This window comes from Festucalex cinctus, chromosome 20 (assembly GCF_051991245.1).
Source record: "Festucalex cinctus isolate MCC-2025b chromosome 20, RoL_Fcin_1.0, whole genome shotgun sequence".
Lineage (NCBI taxonomy): Eukaryota > Metazoa > Chordata > Actinopteri > Syngnathiformes > Syngnathidae > Festucalex > Festucalex cinctus.
In genome coordinates, this window is record NC_135430.1 from 10,296,579 (window position 1) to 10,316,278 (window position 19,700).

The 19,700-nt window shown below is 41.0% G+C and overlaps 1 protein-coding gene across 5 annotated transcripts in view; it reads right to left on the reverse strand.

Annotated features, from left to right (window-relative positions):
* Positions 1-1,930: 1,930 nt before the first annotated feature.
* The window catches only part of kcnb2b (potassium voltage-gated channel subfamily B member 2b), a 118,013-nt gene continuing 100,243 nt past the window's right edge, over positions 1,931-19,700 (reverse strand). For all 5 annotated transcript variants that reach the window (XM_077508818.1, XM_077508819.1, XM_077508821.1 and 2 more), the window contains one exon: positions 1,931-4,958. In XM_077508818.1, the coding sequence (XP_077364944.1) occupies positions 3,117-4,958 (1,842 nt within the window). In that variant the 3' untranslated portion in view covers positions 1,931-3,116. The remainder of the gene's footprint in view (positions 4,959-19,700) is intronic.

A 19,700-nucleotide genomic window follows, 5' to 3' on the forward strand; every position in this document is an offset into this window, starting at 1 on the left:
TCAGCAGCAATGTCCGATTTTATTTATTTATTTTTTTAGGTGATGTTTACATGACGTTTGTGCCACACAAAAGTGACACGGTTGCTACATTACATGCCGGTGGCCCTAAAGGGACAAAAGGACAACCCACGCTACTCCACTGTTTTCAAAGGGGATGAATGTGGATTTCTTTGATGGTAAAAGGAGGGAGAAGCAAAGACAAAAAAACATCCAGATAGTTTTAGAAAACCTGAGAACTCAATAGCGTTAACTGTGTCCATTACATAAAGACCTGATTTCTGCTATAAAATTAGACTTTATCTGTACAGTGTCTCTCTCTCTCTGTCTCTCTATAAGTGTTAGATATATAGATATATTTTATTAACTACACAAAAATGAACAGCCACCTTCTCATAAATGTTTATGAAAAGGCGCGTCCACACTGTGGTCGTGCTCCATTCTGAGACTTTTTTTTTTTTTTTAAATTACATATATATATATTTTTAGAAAAAATAGAATCATTCTCCTCAAAAAATGGAGTGTGGCCGTTTTTGAATTATTATTTGTCCCGATTTGGATTCTTGTCTGGCATTTTTGACGTGCCTGACAGGACATATACAGTCAATAAATCATAATAAATGCATTTCAGTAGTTCTCATCAAAAAGTGAAACTCGTATGTTGCACAGATTCATTTAACTTGTTTCATAAACTTTTCATGGTGCAAGTCATTTCATTGTGATGCTGTTCCTGCCTTGACCACCGGGAGGCAGTATTATACTGTCATGTAGATACTAAAGAAGAAGAAGACTTCTATATGTGACTCAGTAAAATGCTGGAATATTAGTCTTTTTTTTTTTTTTGGTAAAGGATAAACAATATATGCCTGTGATTATTTATATATTTTCCGACTACATGTACATACGCATACATTTCAACCTATTTTGTTAAAATTGCTGTTACTTAAAACTTTCTAAATCCACATATATCAATGCTAACAGTTAGCATGTCATTAACATTTCAAGCTAGTGGGCTGTTCTTAAAGCAATGCTTTGTTGGTTGTTTACAGAATTTTGCTGTGAGAATAAGATAAAATTTGATTATAGGGCTAAACATACAAATTGTTGGAATTTTGTGGCAGGTGCGTGAGTAAAAAAATATAACAATAATGTAACAAAAACTAAATTTCACTTGTAGTCAATGAGTTTCACTTTTAGAGTAGAACTTCCGAAATACATTTTCACGACAATGTACATATCAAGATGCACCTGCATATGCAAGCCGTACCATATTAAAAAGCAAAAATAAAATTACCACCAAATTTTCAATTGCATTGTTGTGAAATTCATTTTACGTGTTTGTGTAATACTGTTTTTGCCTCATATTAAAGATAGAACATTGGAAAAATAATTTTTTTTGTCTGTCTGTACAAGTCCTCCATAGACAGAAGAAAATGAAGTGCCACAATTTTTGGCCTGCATAGCTTTTGCAGTAGTCGACGCAGTATATTGTATATATTATATAATACACATCATATTATACAATATATATTGTACTTTCTGCACACCTCTCTCTCTTTCTTCTCCTGTGTGTTCATGACAAGAGACAGACGGACAATCTGAAATAAATTAAAAATAAATACAAATACAAACATGCATTTTGTACACACAGCCACGTGTCCCCAAAAAATATTCCAGCCATAAATTGGAATTCAAAGGCAACAAGAGATGTTCTCTGTCAATGTAAACAAAACAAAAACAACACAATAAATTAAATTTGCTTACACACACAAAAGATGAACGCATTTATTACGAAGCTTAAAATTTAACATTTAGATAACCCTCCTGTTATGTTTGCTTCTCTGGAACATAAGTTCTTGGGTTAAAAAAAAGGGAGGACGGGGGGTGGGCGGGGGGGGGGGGGGGGGGGGTGTTTGGTTGGGGATTCCAATAATAATTGTTAATGTTTCATTATGAAGCCAAGCAGAACAACTGGGTCAATCTGACCTGTCACATAAACAGGAGGGTTATTTAAAACTATAGCTACACCGCTAAAATTACATGTCGTATATTAGTTTATGAGACACAAGCTTATCTGTGTGCTTGATTTGGTCCATTGATATCTGATGGAATATTTATCCCGAAATTCCAAAACTAGATTCATTAACATTTTAAAGAATATATGTGTTGTAACTTATAAATAGTCTTCATAATAATTGCTTTTTATTGCTCTAAACCTACTGTTGAATTATTAGAATTGATTGAAATCCTACAACCACCCTAGGACTACTTTAACAATGTTTTTTTTGTTTTTTTTAATATAACAATAACTTTTAAAGGTAAATACATGGAGAGTACATGATTTATGTCTGTCAATAAAAGGATGCATATGGCTACAAGTGTCCTGATGTTTTTGTTGTGTGAAAAACTTGGACCAAATTTTTGTTTTACATCATTCAGCTTATTTGACTGAGGCTATGACTATTTTTAATTTCCATTATTTGTATCATAAGCGGTTATTTTTTTATTTTATTTTTTTATAGATAGATGTGCTAAAGAGTGGGCACAAGTTCTCCGAAACTGATGTGTCCATTACAATTACGATGATCTTTTTTTGTTCCCCCCCCAATCACCGGAGTGCTGTTTTGTTAATTCGGTGATTAAAAACCGGAACTTAAACTTAATTTTTTTTACATACGTACATAGTCAGACACACACAAATTACAGGATCATGACAGCAACATTTTGCATTTTACACAAAAGGTAATGATTGATATGTTAATTTTAATAAATAGGTCGCTACAATGGTTGTCCTGCCCCAGTTTGCACATTGCTGACAACGGTACCGTCTTCTTTTTTTATTTATTTTTTTGTCGCGTGCATTGTCATTGCCTTTCATGTCCGAGTATTTACAAAGCAAACAAAGCACCGTCAAAGATGAGTCTTGTTCTTTTTCTAAATGCATGCTTATTTACAGATCAGTTTATCTGTGCAATTGAAAAGGAGGTTGTCTTTTATGTACAAAGGGAAAGTGTTTCCACCAGTGGACAGATTCCTTCTGGACAGTGGTCTCTTGTTGGGGCAGTACACGACGACGCGAGTAAAAGGGACTTGCCATGCCATGCAGAAAAATCTGATCGTCACATGCTGGTCTCGCAGGTGGGCGAGAGCCCGCTGTCCCCGGGTATCAGGTGGATGTCGGACGTGAAAATGTGGTTCTCCGCTTTGTGTCCGTTTTGCTCGGCCTCCCCGTCGCCCTGGTTACAGTTTTGCGTCGTGGTCTTGGGCGACCGGGGCACGCCGGTCGCGCCGGCCACCTCCATCGGGTGGTTGTCCGAGGACGGGCCCTCGTCACCGGGTGGGGTGTCCACCAACGGGCCGGCCTCCTCCGCCCCGTCGTCATCGTCCTCCTCCGCGGCCTGGATGAGAGCTTCCGAGCTGGCCATCAGAGGCGACGTCTCCCCATCTGGCGACTCTTCCTCCAAGATGCTGGAGCTGATGTCTCCAGGAGACGTGGTGCTGGGCGGCGTGGGCGGGCCCTCGGCGGACGTCTTTCCCACTTTAATCCGAAGAGGGTTGCTCCCGCGGAGAGATTTCTGTATGTTCTCCACCGCGCTGTTGAAACTCTCACCTTCCTCTATTTGGAGTTCGGCGCCGTCACCCCGGTTAACGGGTTGATAAAAGCCGTCTTTGAGAACGTCGTCCGAAGAAAGCTTAACCGCGGTCACGTGGAGAGGCGACGGCACCTGGAGGTGTCTGGTCTTGGCGCCATCCACCGCCTTCATCTCCAGCTCTTCCCTGAGCGTGCTTTCGGGGCTTTGAGACCTCTTCGGTGAGCCCGGGCCGGCAATGGTGGTGCTCAGCGTGCTCATGGAGCTTGCCGTGTGGAGGTTGGTGAAGGACTGGGACTTGGTCATCTGGTTGTACATCTCCTCCAGCTTCTGGACGTTGAGGTGCTGCGGGGTTTTGCTCGTCCACCGCGGACTCCCAGTGGTGGTGATCTTGTGCGGGGAATTTGGCGCGGCCACCGCGTTCTCCAGGGTCTTCTTATCCGGCGACCTGAGGTTGGTTTCTGAGGTTGCCGACCTGGTGGAGCCTCCCCAGCGGTTGGGTGACAGATGGTTGTCCAGGGTGGTTTTATCATCACCTTTCTCCACCACGATGTCCATGAGCTCCATACTCCGGGCAAAGGCGTCCTTGAGGTTCATGGAGACGATGCTGCCGTTGCGCTTGGCCCTCTCCAACGCCTCCCGCCTCTTGATGGCCTTCTCTTGCCTCTTCTGCTCCTTGTAGAACTCAGAGAAGTTATTGACAATGATCGGAATGGGCAGGGCGATGACCAGCACCCCTGCGATGCAGCAGAGCCCCCCGACGATCTTGCCGGGTAATGTCTGCGGGTAAATGTCCCCATAGCCCACTGTGGTCATGGTGATGGTGGCCCACCAGAACGAGGCGGGGATACTGGTGAACTTGGTGGCGTCTTCGTCTTTCTCGGCAAAGAAGACCAAGCTGGAGAAGATCATGATGCCCATGGCGAGGAACAAAATGAGTAACCCCAGCTCGTTGTAGCTCCGTCTCAACGTGAACCCCAGAGATTGTAGCCCCGTGGAGTGCCTGGCCAACTTGAGGATCCTCAGTATCCTCATGATCCGGAAGATCTGCACCACGCGCCTCACGTTCTGGAACTTGAGCACGCTCTTGTTGGACTCGGTCAGGAAAATGGTGACGTAGTAGGGCAGGATGGCCAGCAGGTCAATGACATTGAGCGGACCCTTGAAGAACTTCCACTTTTTGGGTGAGGAGAGGAAGCGCAGCAGGTACTCCATGGTGAACCAGGCGATGCAAACGGCCTCCACGTGCGCCAGCTGAGGGTTGTCGTTGGCATTGCCAAACTCGTCCTTATCCTGAAGGTCTGGTAAAGTGTTGAGGGACAGCGCAATGGTGGAGAGGACGATGAACAGGATGGATATGATGGCCAGAATCTGCGGGAAAAACAAGACATACGGAATAGCACATTAATGCTTGCGCTTTACATGCGACCTTCTAAACTCAATACATTTGCAGATTGAATTTTGAATAACAACTGTCAATCGCTATCGTGGTTATTAAACGCAACAACATAATATTCAATGTCAAAAGTTAAATAAAGTTTAGAGTTGACATGGAGTGTGCTTCAAATTGCATATTATGGCTCAGGTACAAAAGTGACTCAGGTGATTTCCATTGGGCACAGTAGATCTGCATAAACAAAATAAAAGAGGCACGAAATAAATGACGTGAATCAAAAGAGTGAGTGAAGGTCTGAGCGCAAGTGGCACCGGAGGCGAGCTGCTGAATCACAATGAGCCCGCTTGTATGCAAAATGAATATAAAACACGGCAAGTGTTGTATATGAATGTGGATTAATGTGCCTGTTAAGGTAAGACCTCAGTAAGAAACTAAAGTCATTAAGGCTCAAATAAATGCAGCGTATAGTGATCATAATCACATTTAAATTACAGTCTAAGGAGGGCACAAATCTATTTTTGGCCTATGTGCATTGAATTTTTGCACCACCTGCTGGCTGTAAAAAATTACATTTGAGTGTAATTAAATTGAGAATGTGTTTATCTCCAGTTGCCCTGCACCAAAATCTCAGATTATAATAAAAGTTCCTCAGAATGCTTCTGTCGGCGTGGCTCAGATTCTTTTTCCCACGGATCTAAAGATAAGAAAAGGTTTTTGTCCGAGAGAAGCTTTACGGTATCAGTTTGTGAAGACGTCGTCTTAGCAACTGTTGAAAGGAATGAAAAGTGCTTGGTCTGAGAAGTCCTTCTCAAGCCATTCTTTCACACAGATAGGGAACAGGCATTAATATGACTTTTATACAGAACACAACCAAGTGTGGACAAAATAAATGACAACTGAGAAGCTTCTAAATTTCAGAGGTGAATGAATTTTGAGCGTCCGTCATTTGGCAATCGTTAATAGTTAGGACACACTTCTGTCATCGTCAATCCGTCAATATTTCAAGCCGAACCGTCAATCCGTCATTTGTTGATTGCGCAGCAAAATGAGCGTCCGTCAATGTTTCCGTCATTTGAAGTAGGCATCCGTCAATCATCAATCCGTCACCAAAATGGAACGTCCGTCATTGACGGATTGACGATTACGTTGATGGACGAAAGACTACTTCCATCATTGCTAAGTTTGGCAATTTTTAGAACTTTCCTGTCAATCGTCAACAAAATGTCATGTCAAATCCGTCATTCGTCAATATTGAATGCCCAACTCTGATAAATTTATTGACTGACCTCCGACCTCTCTGACACTACCTCCTCATGAGAAATAACTTCAACTGTTATGCCTCTGATACTATCATCATACCTGGCATGTTTTCTGGTTGACTTCGACCATGTGATCCCGAACACGGCAAATTGTGTTTGCACTTCGAACCCCAACCCCATTCCATCTAAGTGCTATTCACAGGAAACAGTGACCTGGTACAAAAAGCCAAGGGGCTTTGAACAGCCATTCTCTCCTGTCTGGCAGCGGCCCAATGCTGTCTGAAAAGTTCAGCACCGGCACATTTGTTTTGGACTCAATCCCTCGCGTTACGCAACACAGATGTAAAGCAAACGACAGGGGTGTCATGATGCAGGTGAGGATAGGTTGTCACTCACTGAATGCTGATGAGGGAAAACCGATTATCAGCTAAGAGCTACAACGTCGTGTTTTTAAGATGGATGGCAGGGGAGACGCAGTCAGTCATGACACCTGGTTGACTTACACGAAAGGAATGCAAACAACTTCAGACCATTACTCGAGACTACCGACTACCTCAGGTTATGACCCTGTTATGCCTTTGCCAAAATAATTGCAAGTCAACTTTCACCTCTTCATGCCTCTAATACTACAACTGATGCCGACAAATTTACAGATTGACTTTGACTGTATTATGCCTTTGATACTACCTCAGAAGCAGGTGAATTTAGTGGTGGACTTTGACCTAAATATGCCTCTGATTGTACCTCTGAAGCTGGCAAATTTATGGGTTGAGTACCCATCATATTTGATATTTATTATTTGTTTCTGATACTTCCATCAAAGCCGGGATTTTTTTGGGTCATTACAGTTCTAGGCTCTGACTGGGATTTTGAAATCAGTCATCAAGTAAATTCACAGGTGCAATCAAACTGTATTGTGTCCTGAGGTACTAAATTTGCCAGTTGAATTCAATCACGTTCCTCTGATGCTACCTCCAAGGCTCCGAGTCAACTTTGAATATGTTGCGTCTCTGATCCTGCTGCCAAGCTGTTATGGCTCTGATTCTACTACAGACACCAGACTTTGACCATTGCGTTATGTCTCTTATACTACCTCTGAAAACTGTAAATATACAGGATGACTTTGGGCCTGTTATAAAGCTTCTGATACTACCTCCAAAGATGGAAAACTTGTGGATCGACTTAAGCAGATCTCTCCTTTGTCTTGCCAGGAATCAACTAGAAAGACAACTCTCGGTAAGTCCTCAATTTGTGTTGCATCGATGAAGCCGTTTCTCAGCAGTGATTATGTTTTTTTTTTTTGGCTGCAGAATCAATCCAGACGATTACGGCTTATGGTAATGTGCATCGATCCCTGCGCGCGTGTGTGTGCGTGGTGCATGCTATTTCATCATCTGGCAGTTTGGTGACCCCATTAACAAAGTACTGTTAAACCAACGAATTACCGCCGTAAATTCATGGACCACCCCGGCTCCCTTCATTAATCTAGCCTAATGTTGCTATGAATTTGGGGGTTACACAAAGGGTTAAACTGGAAATTGGGACTCAACAAGGCAGCTTGTCCAGAAAGCCACAGAGAAGCAGCAAAAAGGGACCACATAATTGACTTCATAAAGCACCCGAAACGAAAAGACTACAACATTGATCCGTCTGAGTTAATTCTTAGAAACAGGGACAATTTGCGACAGCATGAGATGAAATAAATGACTTACTTAAGAGTCCGTCTGGCTAAGCAGAGTTAGGAGGGTATCACATACAAAAGAAATCCAATCAGCTGTGCCAGTGGGGTACAAATTCATGGGCTGACTCTTAACCTGTTATGGGTTTGCAGCTACCTTTGAAGTTGGTAAATTTGTCTTGCTCGGTTAAGAAAATGGTTGGATGGATGTTAACAACACAAATCACTACCTAGTAACAATCGACACATTTTCTCAATCAATAATCCCACTCTTATCTTCTTACAATCATGTTTCTTTCTAGCTCACTGGAAAACTTTGTGTGGCCTGCTTTTCTCTGAATACTTTTATAAACATATCGTTCAAAGCCATAAATATAAGTTTCGTATTATTCAAATGATAACCGAGAAATATTTTGTTTGTGGGCACAAGCAGGAAGCTGAGCAGGCTCTTATGAAATATTTATGAACATCTTTTCTTGGGCGCAGACATGCCAGGCAACGCGGCCATGTCAACAACACGGCGTCATGGCTTTAATAAATTGACGCGGGGTCCATAAACTATCATAACTGCACAGGCCTTTCCTCATACAGAACTTTTTTTTTTTTTAACACCGTCAAACGTCTTCATGGAAAATATGCCTTAGTAGGAACCATTATTTGTCTTACACAATATGTTGTCATATTTTTTTCCAACTGTAAACAACTGCACTAGAATTACTCATAAAACTGTGCAGAAACATTTCAGTTAATAAAAAAAAGAAAAAAAGTGAAGAACTGTTTTATACATGAACATGATGCTAACAGGATGTGAGCGATGTGCTGACCACAGTGTGTTGCACTCGCCACATTGCGTACAGCACAATAAAAGCACTCGGGACAGCTTAAAAGATTCATGAGAGCGATGCTAAGCTAACCAATAAATGCTCAACTTGTATATGCCAGCGAGGCCATTCCGGCTGTCGCCCTCCTGAGAGAAATTTAACCGTGCGGTTGTGATATCGATGGATATTTAAAGCCGCTCAATCGATGGTTATAGCGATGTTGCTGTATATCCTGTCATATAGCCCTCTCAAATGTCTCCGGCGCACGTTATACTCTATCTGGGGACCAACAGCCGTGCAAATAAAGTTTCCTTTGCTGACTTAGCACTTTTTCGCCCCAGTTCAACCAACATGTGGCGGAAACGCTGCGTAAGTAGAACGAAAAAAAACAATACCTCAGAAACAGGATGATAACTGTAGAACATGAAAGAGAAATTGTAGGGACAAGGAATAATGTGGGCAAAAGTGGAAGAACAATTTGAAGTTCAATCACTTTCCCGGGACAAATATGCCATAAAATGTGACAACAGCTATAGAAAAGGAACTTATAGCAACAAATTATGGGAGGCAAAAAATGTTTTGGGGTTGTCTTAAATGTAGAACAATTTAGACTTCAACCTAAATGTGCTGGAAATTAAAATGTTCTGGGAATGCTCAATTTGGATTTTAATCAAAGAGTTCTGAAAGCAAAATGACTTGTGGAAAAAGAAAAAGAACAATTTGGAATTCAAAATGTTCTGTATGCCAAAATATTCCGGAAACACAGCCCATCTGGACTTCAACCTAAGTTTTCAGGAAACGCTGCAAAAGTAGAACAATTAAAAGTTTAACCAAAATACTCTGGAAATACCCCAAAAGTGGAACAACTGGGAGTCAAGTCAAGTCAAGTCAAGTCAAGTCAAGTCAAGTCAAGTCAAGTCAAGTCAAGTCATATTTATTTATATAGCACTTTCAAACAGCCTTAGCTGTCACTAAGCCAAAATGTTTTGGAAAAGCCTCTAAAGTGGAACAATTTGGAGTTCAGCCAAAATGTTTTGGAAATGCCCCTAAAGTGGAACAATTACGAGTTCAACTAAAATGTTCTGGAAACATCCCAAAAGTGGAACAATTTCAAGTTCAACCAAAATATTCTAGACGCTCATCTGCGTTTCAAGGGTGTGGCTTAGGCAGGTAAGACGTTTGTCTCGAGATGTCGCCATGACAATGCGGCAATGTGTGCGTGTGAGCGTGTGCGTGTGTGCAAAGCTTTCACCCACCCCCTTCGGTTTTTATCAGTGACAGCCGAGTCATTCACATTCAGAGTAAATTTCAGGAAAGCGCCGCACACGTACGGGTCTTCCTCCTCCTCTTCCTCCTGGCACTCCATTTTTCACATCCTCCCGGCGCAGATGGATGATGGTATCAGGACACGCGGGATGAGGTGGTGGTGGTGTAGGTGGGGGTAGAAGTGGGTAGTGTGTAAGCTATCCTTCCCTTTTTTTTGCTCATATCTGCTCACATATATCCAGTCAACTTATTTGGTGTTTTTGAAGAAGGCGCACAGCTTCAAAACGCTGACGTAAAATCAATGTAGCCATATGCTAATAGGCCTATGTTTGTGAGACTTAAAAATTTTACGAAAAGAAGAAAAAGTTTGTGTTCTGAGAAAGGCAATTATATAACTTCGAATCAATTTAGCCATATGCTAAACTACAGGGGTGCGCCGTAGGATATCTGCTGACATCTTAAAAATCTACATGACAATTTTGACTTTTTCCTCTTTTCAAAAGTTTGCCCCTTTCAAAACTTGACGACAGTCGCTGAACCACAAACGCACTTTTCTGGCGTCTCCCTGTGGAGGGGGAAAAAATGGGGGTGTTTGAGGGAGAGAATATGAAGCCAACTCTGTTTACCGCCTAAGACAAGCTGCTTTCTTTGCTAATGAGATCCTTCCCGCCCTCCTTCTATCAGTGATGTGTGTGCATGAATAAATGCATGAGCCACGCTGGCACCGGAGGAGCAGCAACAGATGATTGGCACAGCAAACCGAAACATGGGGGAAAATAGTCTTGCTACCAGTGATGTTACAAAGGGGTGGAAAAGTTTGCTGATAAGGGGGTGCGTGGCTTCAAAAGTTTGGTGTTCAATCAAGTGAAAACAGTTTTGTGCTAAATGGGATTCGTTTGTGGTTTTGGGTGGAGGTGGGGTTGGGTTGGAGAGAAATTGCTGCGTCGGCTTTGTCAGTGTGTCAAAGGGGGTACACGGCTTGAAACTGCGGTAAAATTGGTGTAACTAAATGCTAAACGTAATTTATGTAGATTTTCAGTTTTTGTGCTGAAGGGGTGCAAGCTTAAAAAGTTTCAGGAATGAGAAAGGAGCTATAAGCAAAGACAAGTATTGCTTTGGCAATAATTACGCTGCTTTGGATAGGGGTGCACCAACTCTGTTGAACAGGGTGCGTTAAAGTTTGGGAAAGGCCATTCATAAATAGGCTTTTTGGGCTAAACTGTTTTTTTTTGGGATGGAAATGGGATTGTGTTGTCAAATTTGTTTGTTGAAGGGGGTGCGCGGTCTAAAATGTTTGAGAAAGGCTGTTCTTTGATGTCAATGGAGCTCTATGCTATATTGGGATGTTTTTTTTGGTGGGCTGGAATTTGAGTTGAGAGGGAGTGGGGTATACCAAACCTTTCATGTGTGTGAAAGGGGGCGCACGGCTATAAAAAAAAAGTTTTGGAAAGTTTTTTTTTTTTCCTTTTTGCATTGTGGTTCCTGGAAAAGAGGTGCACCAACTGTCGGTGTGATAAAGGGGTTCTGTAGCTTAAAGCGTTCTTTTGTATGACATAAAATCAATTTCGCTACTTGCCTAACAAGCTTTGTTTGATTATATTCTCACTGGGATGCGTCGACTTTGCAAAAGGTGGTGCGCATCTTAAGAAGTTTTGATAAAGGCTGTAAAATTATGTTGAAACTGTCACAATGATTTGTCTGAAAGGAAAAATGAATGAATAAAAAAAAATCAGCATAGCCAACTACTAAATGGGCTACATTTGGATGTGTTTTTTTTTATTTGGTGAGCAGGGGTTTGCAGTGCGTTGGATAGTGGTGCGCTAACTCTGCGAGTATGTTGAAAAAGTCGATCCTAACTTCCTTTGTAAAGTTGTGTGAGTGACTCCTAAAGCCGGCTAAAACCAGCTTGTGAGCCCACAAAGCAGCCAGGAATTAGCCAGCGACACTTCCACAAAATAGCCTTAAACCGCAGGGGGTAACTTTCAAATCCCCAACTTACCGCCGCAGCTCCAACTTTTTTTTTTCTTTCTCCCCCGAAGTTGAACACACTGCGACATTATGATACACGTCAGCTGCTCGTGTATTTTTGTGCCGACCTAACAAGCCTTCGCCGCACTTTTAATGCGGTCATGAATCATTTTTATCACGTCGATGGACGAAGGCCTCAAGGAAGTTGAACGCCTTTAAAAGCCTAATAATCCCCCATGAGCCACAGAGAGAAAACAGCATAAAAAAAAGAGGTGCGCATGGAATTGGCGGTGAATTATATCTCCATTAACGCGATGGCTAAATCGCTTTCAGGTTGTAACAAATGATTCCCCGGTGACGTGGACTTGTTTGGTTTTGAAAAGAAATATTTTTCTTTGAATGATGACTTTATTGGTTTGGCAATAACTGTAATGACTCTGTGATGTAGAATTCACAAGCACATTCCCTGTGGGGTGCGCACCCCTGGGACCAAGGGGTGCATGAGATTAAAACTTTAATGCCAGTATTACCAAGAACACAACACAGCCAGTGTGCATACAGAAACATTGAAGGACAAATAGCAAACTTTGCCAAAAAATCTTAAGCTGTGCACCCCCATCGAACCTTTCAACAGATTTGACGCACCCCCATCTCTGACAACCCAACTCTTCCCGCTAAAACAAATCAAAATAAACCCAATTCAGTGTATGTTATTTTAAGTCATACAACAACCTTAGAAAAAAACTAAGCTGCGCACCCCTTCAACACATCAATTGGCACACCTCTGTTGGAGTCACAACAACCTCTCAACATGCCAAAAACAACCAAACAAAAGCCAGTTTAGTTTAAGTACATTGATTTTATTTCATAGTACTCCCTGCGCACCACCTTCATAAAACTAATTCAATTTTTTGTCCAAGGTTTGGATGGTGACTAAAAGGTGTAACGCACCAATTTATCCACTAGGTGGCACAACCACAGTAAATGCGGTTTTTCACTTCCCCTTGTGAATCGTCCAGAATGTGTCTGGTGGGAGAGACAAGTGTGTGGTTGTCTCCGACCGCGCACCCATTTCAAGTTTAACGACACCACCCGCAAGATGTTAGTCGCCACTGCGGTGCCTTCCCACTGAAGCACATTAGGCTAATGCCTCACTAAGTGATGCCTCGGATGTGTTTGTGGCCATACCAAGGAAGTTACATGATATGTCATTGCATCACATTAGGCTCCAGTCTCATTGTTGCAAATGCATTATGTGATAGTGCTGTGGCAAATTTCTTGGGGTTCTAAAGGGGGTGTGTGAGTTAAACTACTTGGGAATGGATGTTCAGACTACCGAAGTTACGCTTTGATTAGAAGGAGTTGCCCAAGATAGAGGTGCACCAATTTTGTGTTGAAGCGGGTGTGTCGCTTAAAAAAATTGGGAAAATCTTTAATGATGGAAAATTTTAGTCATTATTATGGTAGATGGGGTTTGTTTGGATTTTATGGGGAGTTGTGGTGCTTTGTATAGTGGTGCGCCAACTCTTTAGGGGTGTCAAAAGGGGGTGTGTTGCTTCAAATTTTTTGGAAAAGCCATAAAATCAATTTCAGTATAAGCTACATGAGCTTTGTTTTGATTTGGGGCAGGGAAGACTGGGGGGGTTAGTTTGGATTTTTGGGACCGATTAGGGTTGCCGTGCCTCGGATAGGGGTGCACAAAATTTGTTGGGGTTCTGAAGTAGGTGTGCAGCTTAAAACAGTTAAGGAAAGGCCAATGCATGATGTAAAGCAATGTTGCTATCGGCTAAAGGGGTGTGTTTTGACTATTTTTGGGGTGGATTTTGGGGTTGAGGCGAATCAGGTAGGGGTGCGCCAACTCTGACAATGCACTGAAGTCAGATGGCAATAAATTGGAAGGAAACATTAGAACAGCATACAAACTATGCAACCCAACTCACACGCACCACCCTCTGAGGGCACCCCACCCTCCTGCGCACCCCCGTAATGAATGTCACATCATATTGATTCGCTTTCATTAAGTCCAGTCACAGGCGCACACAGCGGGGCCACTTCTAATGGACTCGTCGTGAAAATCCCTTTTGCACACTGTCAACGGATTGAACGAGGACGGCGGGCAAGCTTTGCATACGTTACTGGGCATTATGAGATGGAGTCGAATATTCCGCTAGGGAGCGCATACAGGAAGGTGTCTTGTCATTAATGATTGCCCTTTTACCACATTTGCTTGTTTTGTTTTGTTTTAATGAGAAAATATATTAGAATTCTAAAAATTTCAATCAGTGACATGCTGCAGCGTGTGCTGCATGTGCTTGCACTCCTTCCTAGAGTTAAAGCAAACATGGTGAAGCAGCATTCAGCTGTTATGCTGCACGCAAATGTAATAAGCTGCCAATCTAAATGAAATTAGCCCAGAGTGTAAATGCTTTTAGATCGAGGTTATTCAAAACTTTTTCTCTATGCAATCTTAAAAACCTATTTTTAGTTCTTTACTTTGAAATGTTTTTAACGTCTTCTGTTAATGTGTTGCTTGTGTGAAGTACATTGTGTTGCCTTGTGTCTGAAATGTGCTACATAACTACAGCTGCCTTGCCTTGCCTTCCTTACGTGTGCTGTCGCTGGGAAATAAAGCAAAGCGGGGCGACATGGAAACATGTGGATGCCTTTGGGCCAAACTGGAGGCGGTAGTAGAAGGATGGGTTGCAGCATTTGAAGCACTCGCGCAGTCATGTGCGCGACTAACACGCACACAGCCACTGCTTCATTCTTATGTCTTAATTAAGCCGAATCGGCTTTCCCCCTCCCCCTTGGTCTGTACATCCAGGACGCGACCCTTGTGACCCCTTGAAAAGATGCTTGTGATCAAAGACAAATGGCCAATTAAGGGAGAGCATACAGCACAGGAAATCATCGATCTCTTCCAATTAGCATTGGAACGAGAAACACTTGCTTGTGCCATTACGAAGTACTGTGGCGCTTGAAATCAATAGAAATTATGTTAATCTGTTCTAATGTCGCCCACCACCACCACATAAAAACAAAAGTGGTTTGTTTTTAAATAAGAAAAATAGCACTCTATGATATTGTACTTGATAAAAAACAAACAGTATGGACATAATTCAACAGAATGTAAATAATTGCGATTTATTATATTGTCTGTCTACATGTGTTTCTCCACAGATGTTGTATAAATATCTGCTGCTTCAAGGGTTATTACATTCCTTAAGAAAAAAAACATTGCAACAATAACAACAGTCGGTGATGGCTTTTTGTATTAAAGTCAATTAGAACAATGAGAGAAAACCACGACTTAATTTCCCTCATGTATTTAAAGAGGAGGGAGCGCATACGGTGAATTCGTCCCTGATCCACATTAACGTTAACAAAGGAATTGTATTAAGAGGGTCAAACAGATGGATGTGAGATAACCTGACTTAAATCTCCTCATCCCACCCCAATGCGCAGAAGAGGGAGCGCACACGTACACGCAAGGAGATAAAAAAGTGAGTGCTGCTCATAACAAGAGATAAAGGTGTTTTGAGTAGCGCAGATGTTTGAGGGTGGTTTAATGTCGCACAAGGCTTGTTATTGTTGCTTCGCCGAAATTGTTTGGATTCAGCACAGCCACAGTGCCGTAACCTTGGGGGGCGGGGCCAAAGTGGGCAACATTTAAAGGGAAGAGAAGAGAGATTAGGGCTTGATTGATATGAATTTTTTGAGGGAGTTGCAAAGTCCGATGTTTAGCAGGATACAATTCTGATAACTGATTAATGGGGAAAAAAAAAAAAAAAAAACTCGTACCAAAAAAAAAAAAAAAGCACAATATTGTTCTTTTCTACATAACGGCAATGCATATAAACCACCTACAATATCAATAACAATATTGAGGCACTGCTGTCGACTGATGATGACATCACATGTGCCGAGGAAGTAAGTAAAGACCAATCATGGCTCAGTTTACTGACCAAACCCAGAAAACAGGTGACCCATGATTGGCCATTACCTACTTCCTCAGCACAGGTGATGTCATCATAAGTCGACAGCAAGTAGAAAAATTACTTTTTAAAGGTATTAATTGTACATGAAAAATAATGAAGATATCAAATTCATTCTGGACAAAATATTAACTTTTCACTGCTGAAAATTGTTCAATGTGTCAAGTATCCCTTTAAACATAAAAGGGCCAAAAGATCCCGAATGAAAATTAAATTGCACTAAAAAAATTAGCCACCAGAGGGTGCTAGAACTGCACAAATGGAACCTGATTTTTTATTTTTTTTTTAAACAGATGTGTTCCTTTTAAATATTGGGAACATGACAACGACGACGATATTGTGGCAGTTTTGATATCACGATATCGCCCTTATCATTACATCCCTAAGTGCAATATAATAATTTATAATTTTGCTCATATATCAAAACACAAAACAAAATCTAGAAAAATTCACAAGTCGCGTTTCTTACTGAGAAGTTGTGATCCTCTCCATGATTTGAATTTAAGCAAAAATGTGGCTAGTAATTTAGTTTGCATTATTGTGATCATAATTTGACAAAAGAATCCAAATTGCAACACATGCATTAAAAGTGCCATTTTGATCCGACACAATGGAATGTAAGGTGGCCCCAAAGGGACAAGCAAGACAAATTTGACTTTCCACCAGTCGAGCTCATCCAGGCACAACAAAATGCCACAAATGCTTTGGCAAGTCTTTGGCAAGTGTGTGTGTGTGCTGCTTAAAAGGTACCAAACATGGAGCGCATGCAGTGCAGGCATTCCCGCTGTTCCGTCCTCCCACGCCCAGCTCCCTCCCCCGGCTGCCTCCTCCCGAAACGTACACAGGAAGTGAAATGAGAGCAGAGAAAATGTGCTGACTCGTGTCCTTTGTCACCTTTGATGTGTTAGCGCGCATGTCGTTACAAGCTCATTTCCTCCGACGCTCATGCATGTTTTCTCACATTACCTCTGATTGACCCAACTTCTTTATTATCCTTTATGCGTTTCTAGGGATGAATGTACCGTATGCACTCCCTCCACTAAAGGAATGAGAGGAATTAAGTCATGTATTATCACGTGTCTGAGTTATGCTCATAACACAATTCCTTCACTATCTTTAATATAAGTGTGTATATAAAACAGAACTTACCAATGCCTCTTGTTGCACTGGAGGGAGTGCATACAGTCATGAAATTAAGGATGATAAACGAGTTGTGTTTTGAGGGGGGAGGTGAGAGAACGATGTAATTTGAGCTAATTCCTTCAAAGGGAGTACATACGGTGTACAGCCTAATGCTACTAAAAATGATGAATATACAAGGAGTGCATACGGTACATGCAACCCTGAAACACAATGATAAAAACGTTTTTTGGGGGATTGGTTAGAAAAGATGTGAGAAACTTGACATTTCCCTTGTTCATTCAGTATAGGGAGTGCATACAGGTATATCTGTCCGTGAAACACATTAAGGACAAGAACAGTATTTCCAATTATGCTCTCAATTAAGCGAGTTAATTAGAACGATGTGAGAAACACGACTTAATTTCCCTCATTTGTAGAATTGAGGGAGAGCATACAATACTGTACTTTCAGTTTCGGAACAAAACAATAACAGAGTACTATCTTTGACGCTTATTTTAAGAGGTTTGTTTGGAAGAATGTGAGGAAGAAGCTTCCTCATTCATTCATGGGGGAGTGCATACGATGGGTACATTCATCCCTTAAACTTGCCGACTCAATCATTTACAGCAGCCCCGTCTTTCTGTGGAGCCCATTCGACTCAACACAATCCTTCTGTACGCTTTGTTTGCCATGAACAGAAAGCGAATGTCACACCACGGCCCGTTATCAAAAGGAGGTATTACTAGGAAGGAGATCATCCATATACTGGATGTGTGGGCGCTCTTATATATAAATGTGCGCGTGTATGTGTGCCGAAGGAAAAAGCCATTTTGTGCACCTATCACTTTTATTGCCTATGAAATAATAACTCGAATCCAGTGCAGGCTTTCACTTAGATGAGTGTGTCGCCAGTGTGGGAGATGCCAGTGGGGAATCTCCGCAAAAATGTAAGCTTTATGGCTTCCAATACCTTGATAAGAATTGACAATTTCATTAAAACAACACGACTATGTCCAATTGCAACGCCCATCGTGTAAAATTTGAGAAGATTGGAGGATGTGGAGAGTGTTTACAGAAAGAAATTGACCACTATGTGCACAACAGGGGCTCTACTTTTCTGTGCATGCTATACAAGGTTATTTTGGTTAACTAAAACCAACGACAAAACTAAAATTAAAATTCAAAAAACAAATTTGTTCACAAAATAAAATAAAAACGAAAATGCTTTTAAAAAACGAAAACGAACAAGCTACATTTTATAACATAAAATGCTAACTATAATGATAGCAAAAATGTCCTTCGTTTTAGTCTTTGGTAATTAATAATTTAACGCATGAGCCTTTAGGGATGATTATACATGTGATTTTAAATACATTTATTTTGACATGAACCGGAATAAGGACGTTTGAAAGTGTGTCACACAGAAGTGACATCATCTAGCAGCAGCCAATAGAAAAGCACCTTCAGATGATGTCGCTCGCATGATGTTTTTTTTAAATACAGTATTGCGCACAAGTAATACACATTTAAAAAAATAAATAAAAAATAAATAAATAAACTAATACTGAAACTAACTAACAGTAAGCATTTATTAACATTCGCGCCCAGCCATTTTCACAGAAGCAATCCCGTTTGCTCCCGGCTGTGTTACTGGATTTTGACAGATTTTGCAAGGCCCACAGAATATTGTGTTCTATGGATATAAAAATATGGAACATATCAAAAGAAAGATTAAAGTCTCTTCTTTCATTAGGAAAAAAATATATTTCTCTGTTTCCGTTTTAGCTAATTTTAGTTTTAGCTATGTTTCATCAATTTTCACAAATCTATTTAAAATTGTGAGTACGGTAATTGAGCTTTTTTTCAACATGGCTCTACTGCCACCTGCTGGCCGTTTGTGTAATAACTACCATTTCTGCAACTGTTCTTTGCTGTTGAGAGGCTGCATTAAAGCCTTCTGTATGTTCTAGCATAAGAAAAATAAAACCCAATGTATAAATACGTCTTTGGCGCACTTAAAACTAAAAAAAAAAATGTATTTATACGTTATTGGGAGCAAATGAGTTAAATAACTAAAACTAATAAAAAAAAACAACAGAACCACCCTGAAAACTAATAGCTTACTAAATTTAAAACAAAACAAAACAAAACTCAAAACAAAATCAAAAAAACTAAAATTAAAATTCCACAACTATAATAACCCTGATACTATATTATAATACTTGGCACACAAGAAATAACCGTATTAAAAAAAAAACAAAAAAAAAACACAAACTAAAATTAATACTATAACCATTCAAAACAAAATAAAATCTAAGCATTTTTAGAAAAAAAAGTAAAAACTAACAAGAACTAATTACAATGAAAAAGTCAACACAAATTAAAAACTAACTATCATAAAAAATGCCAAACTATTATAACGCCGGTCCTTGGAGTTGGACCCGGTAGAGTGACAGTTTCATAAATGCCTCCTCAGACCGCATCCAAATACTGGCGCATGCTCCTTTGACGACACAAGATTCCGAACTCTGCGGGCATCAGACGTATTTCCCACTTTACAACCACCATGTCGACATGCAGGTGGGCGCTCGCGTTTCGAAAGGTCAAT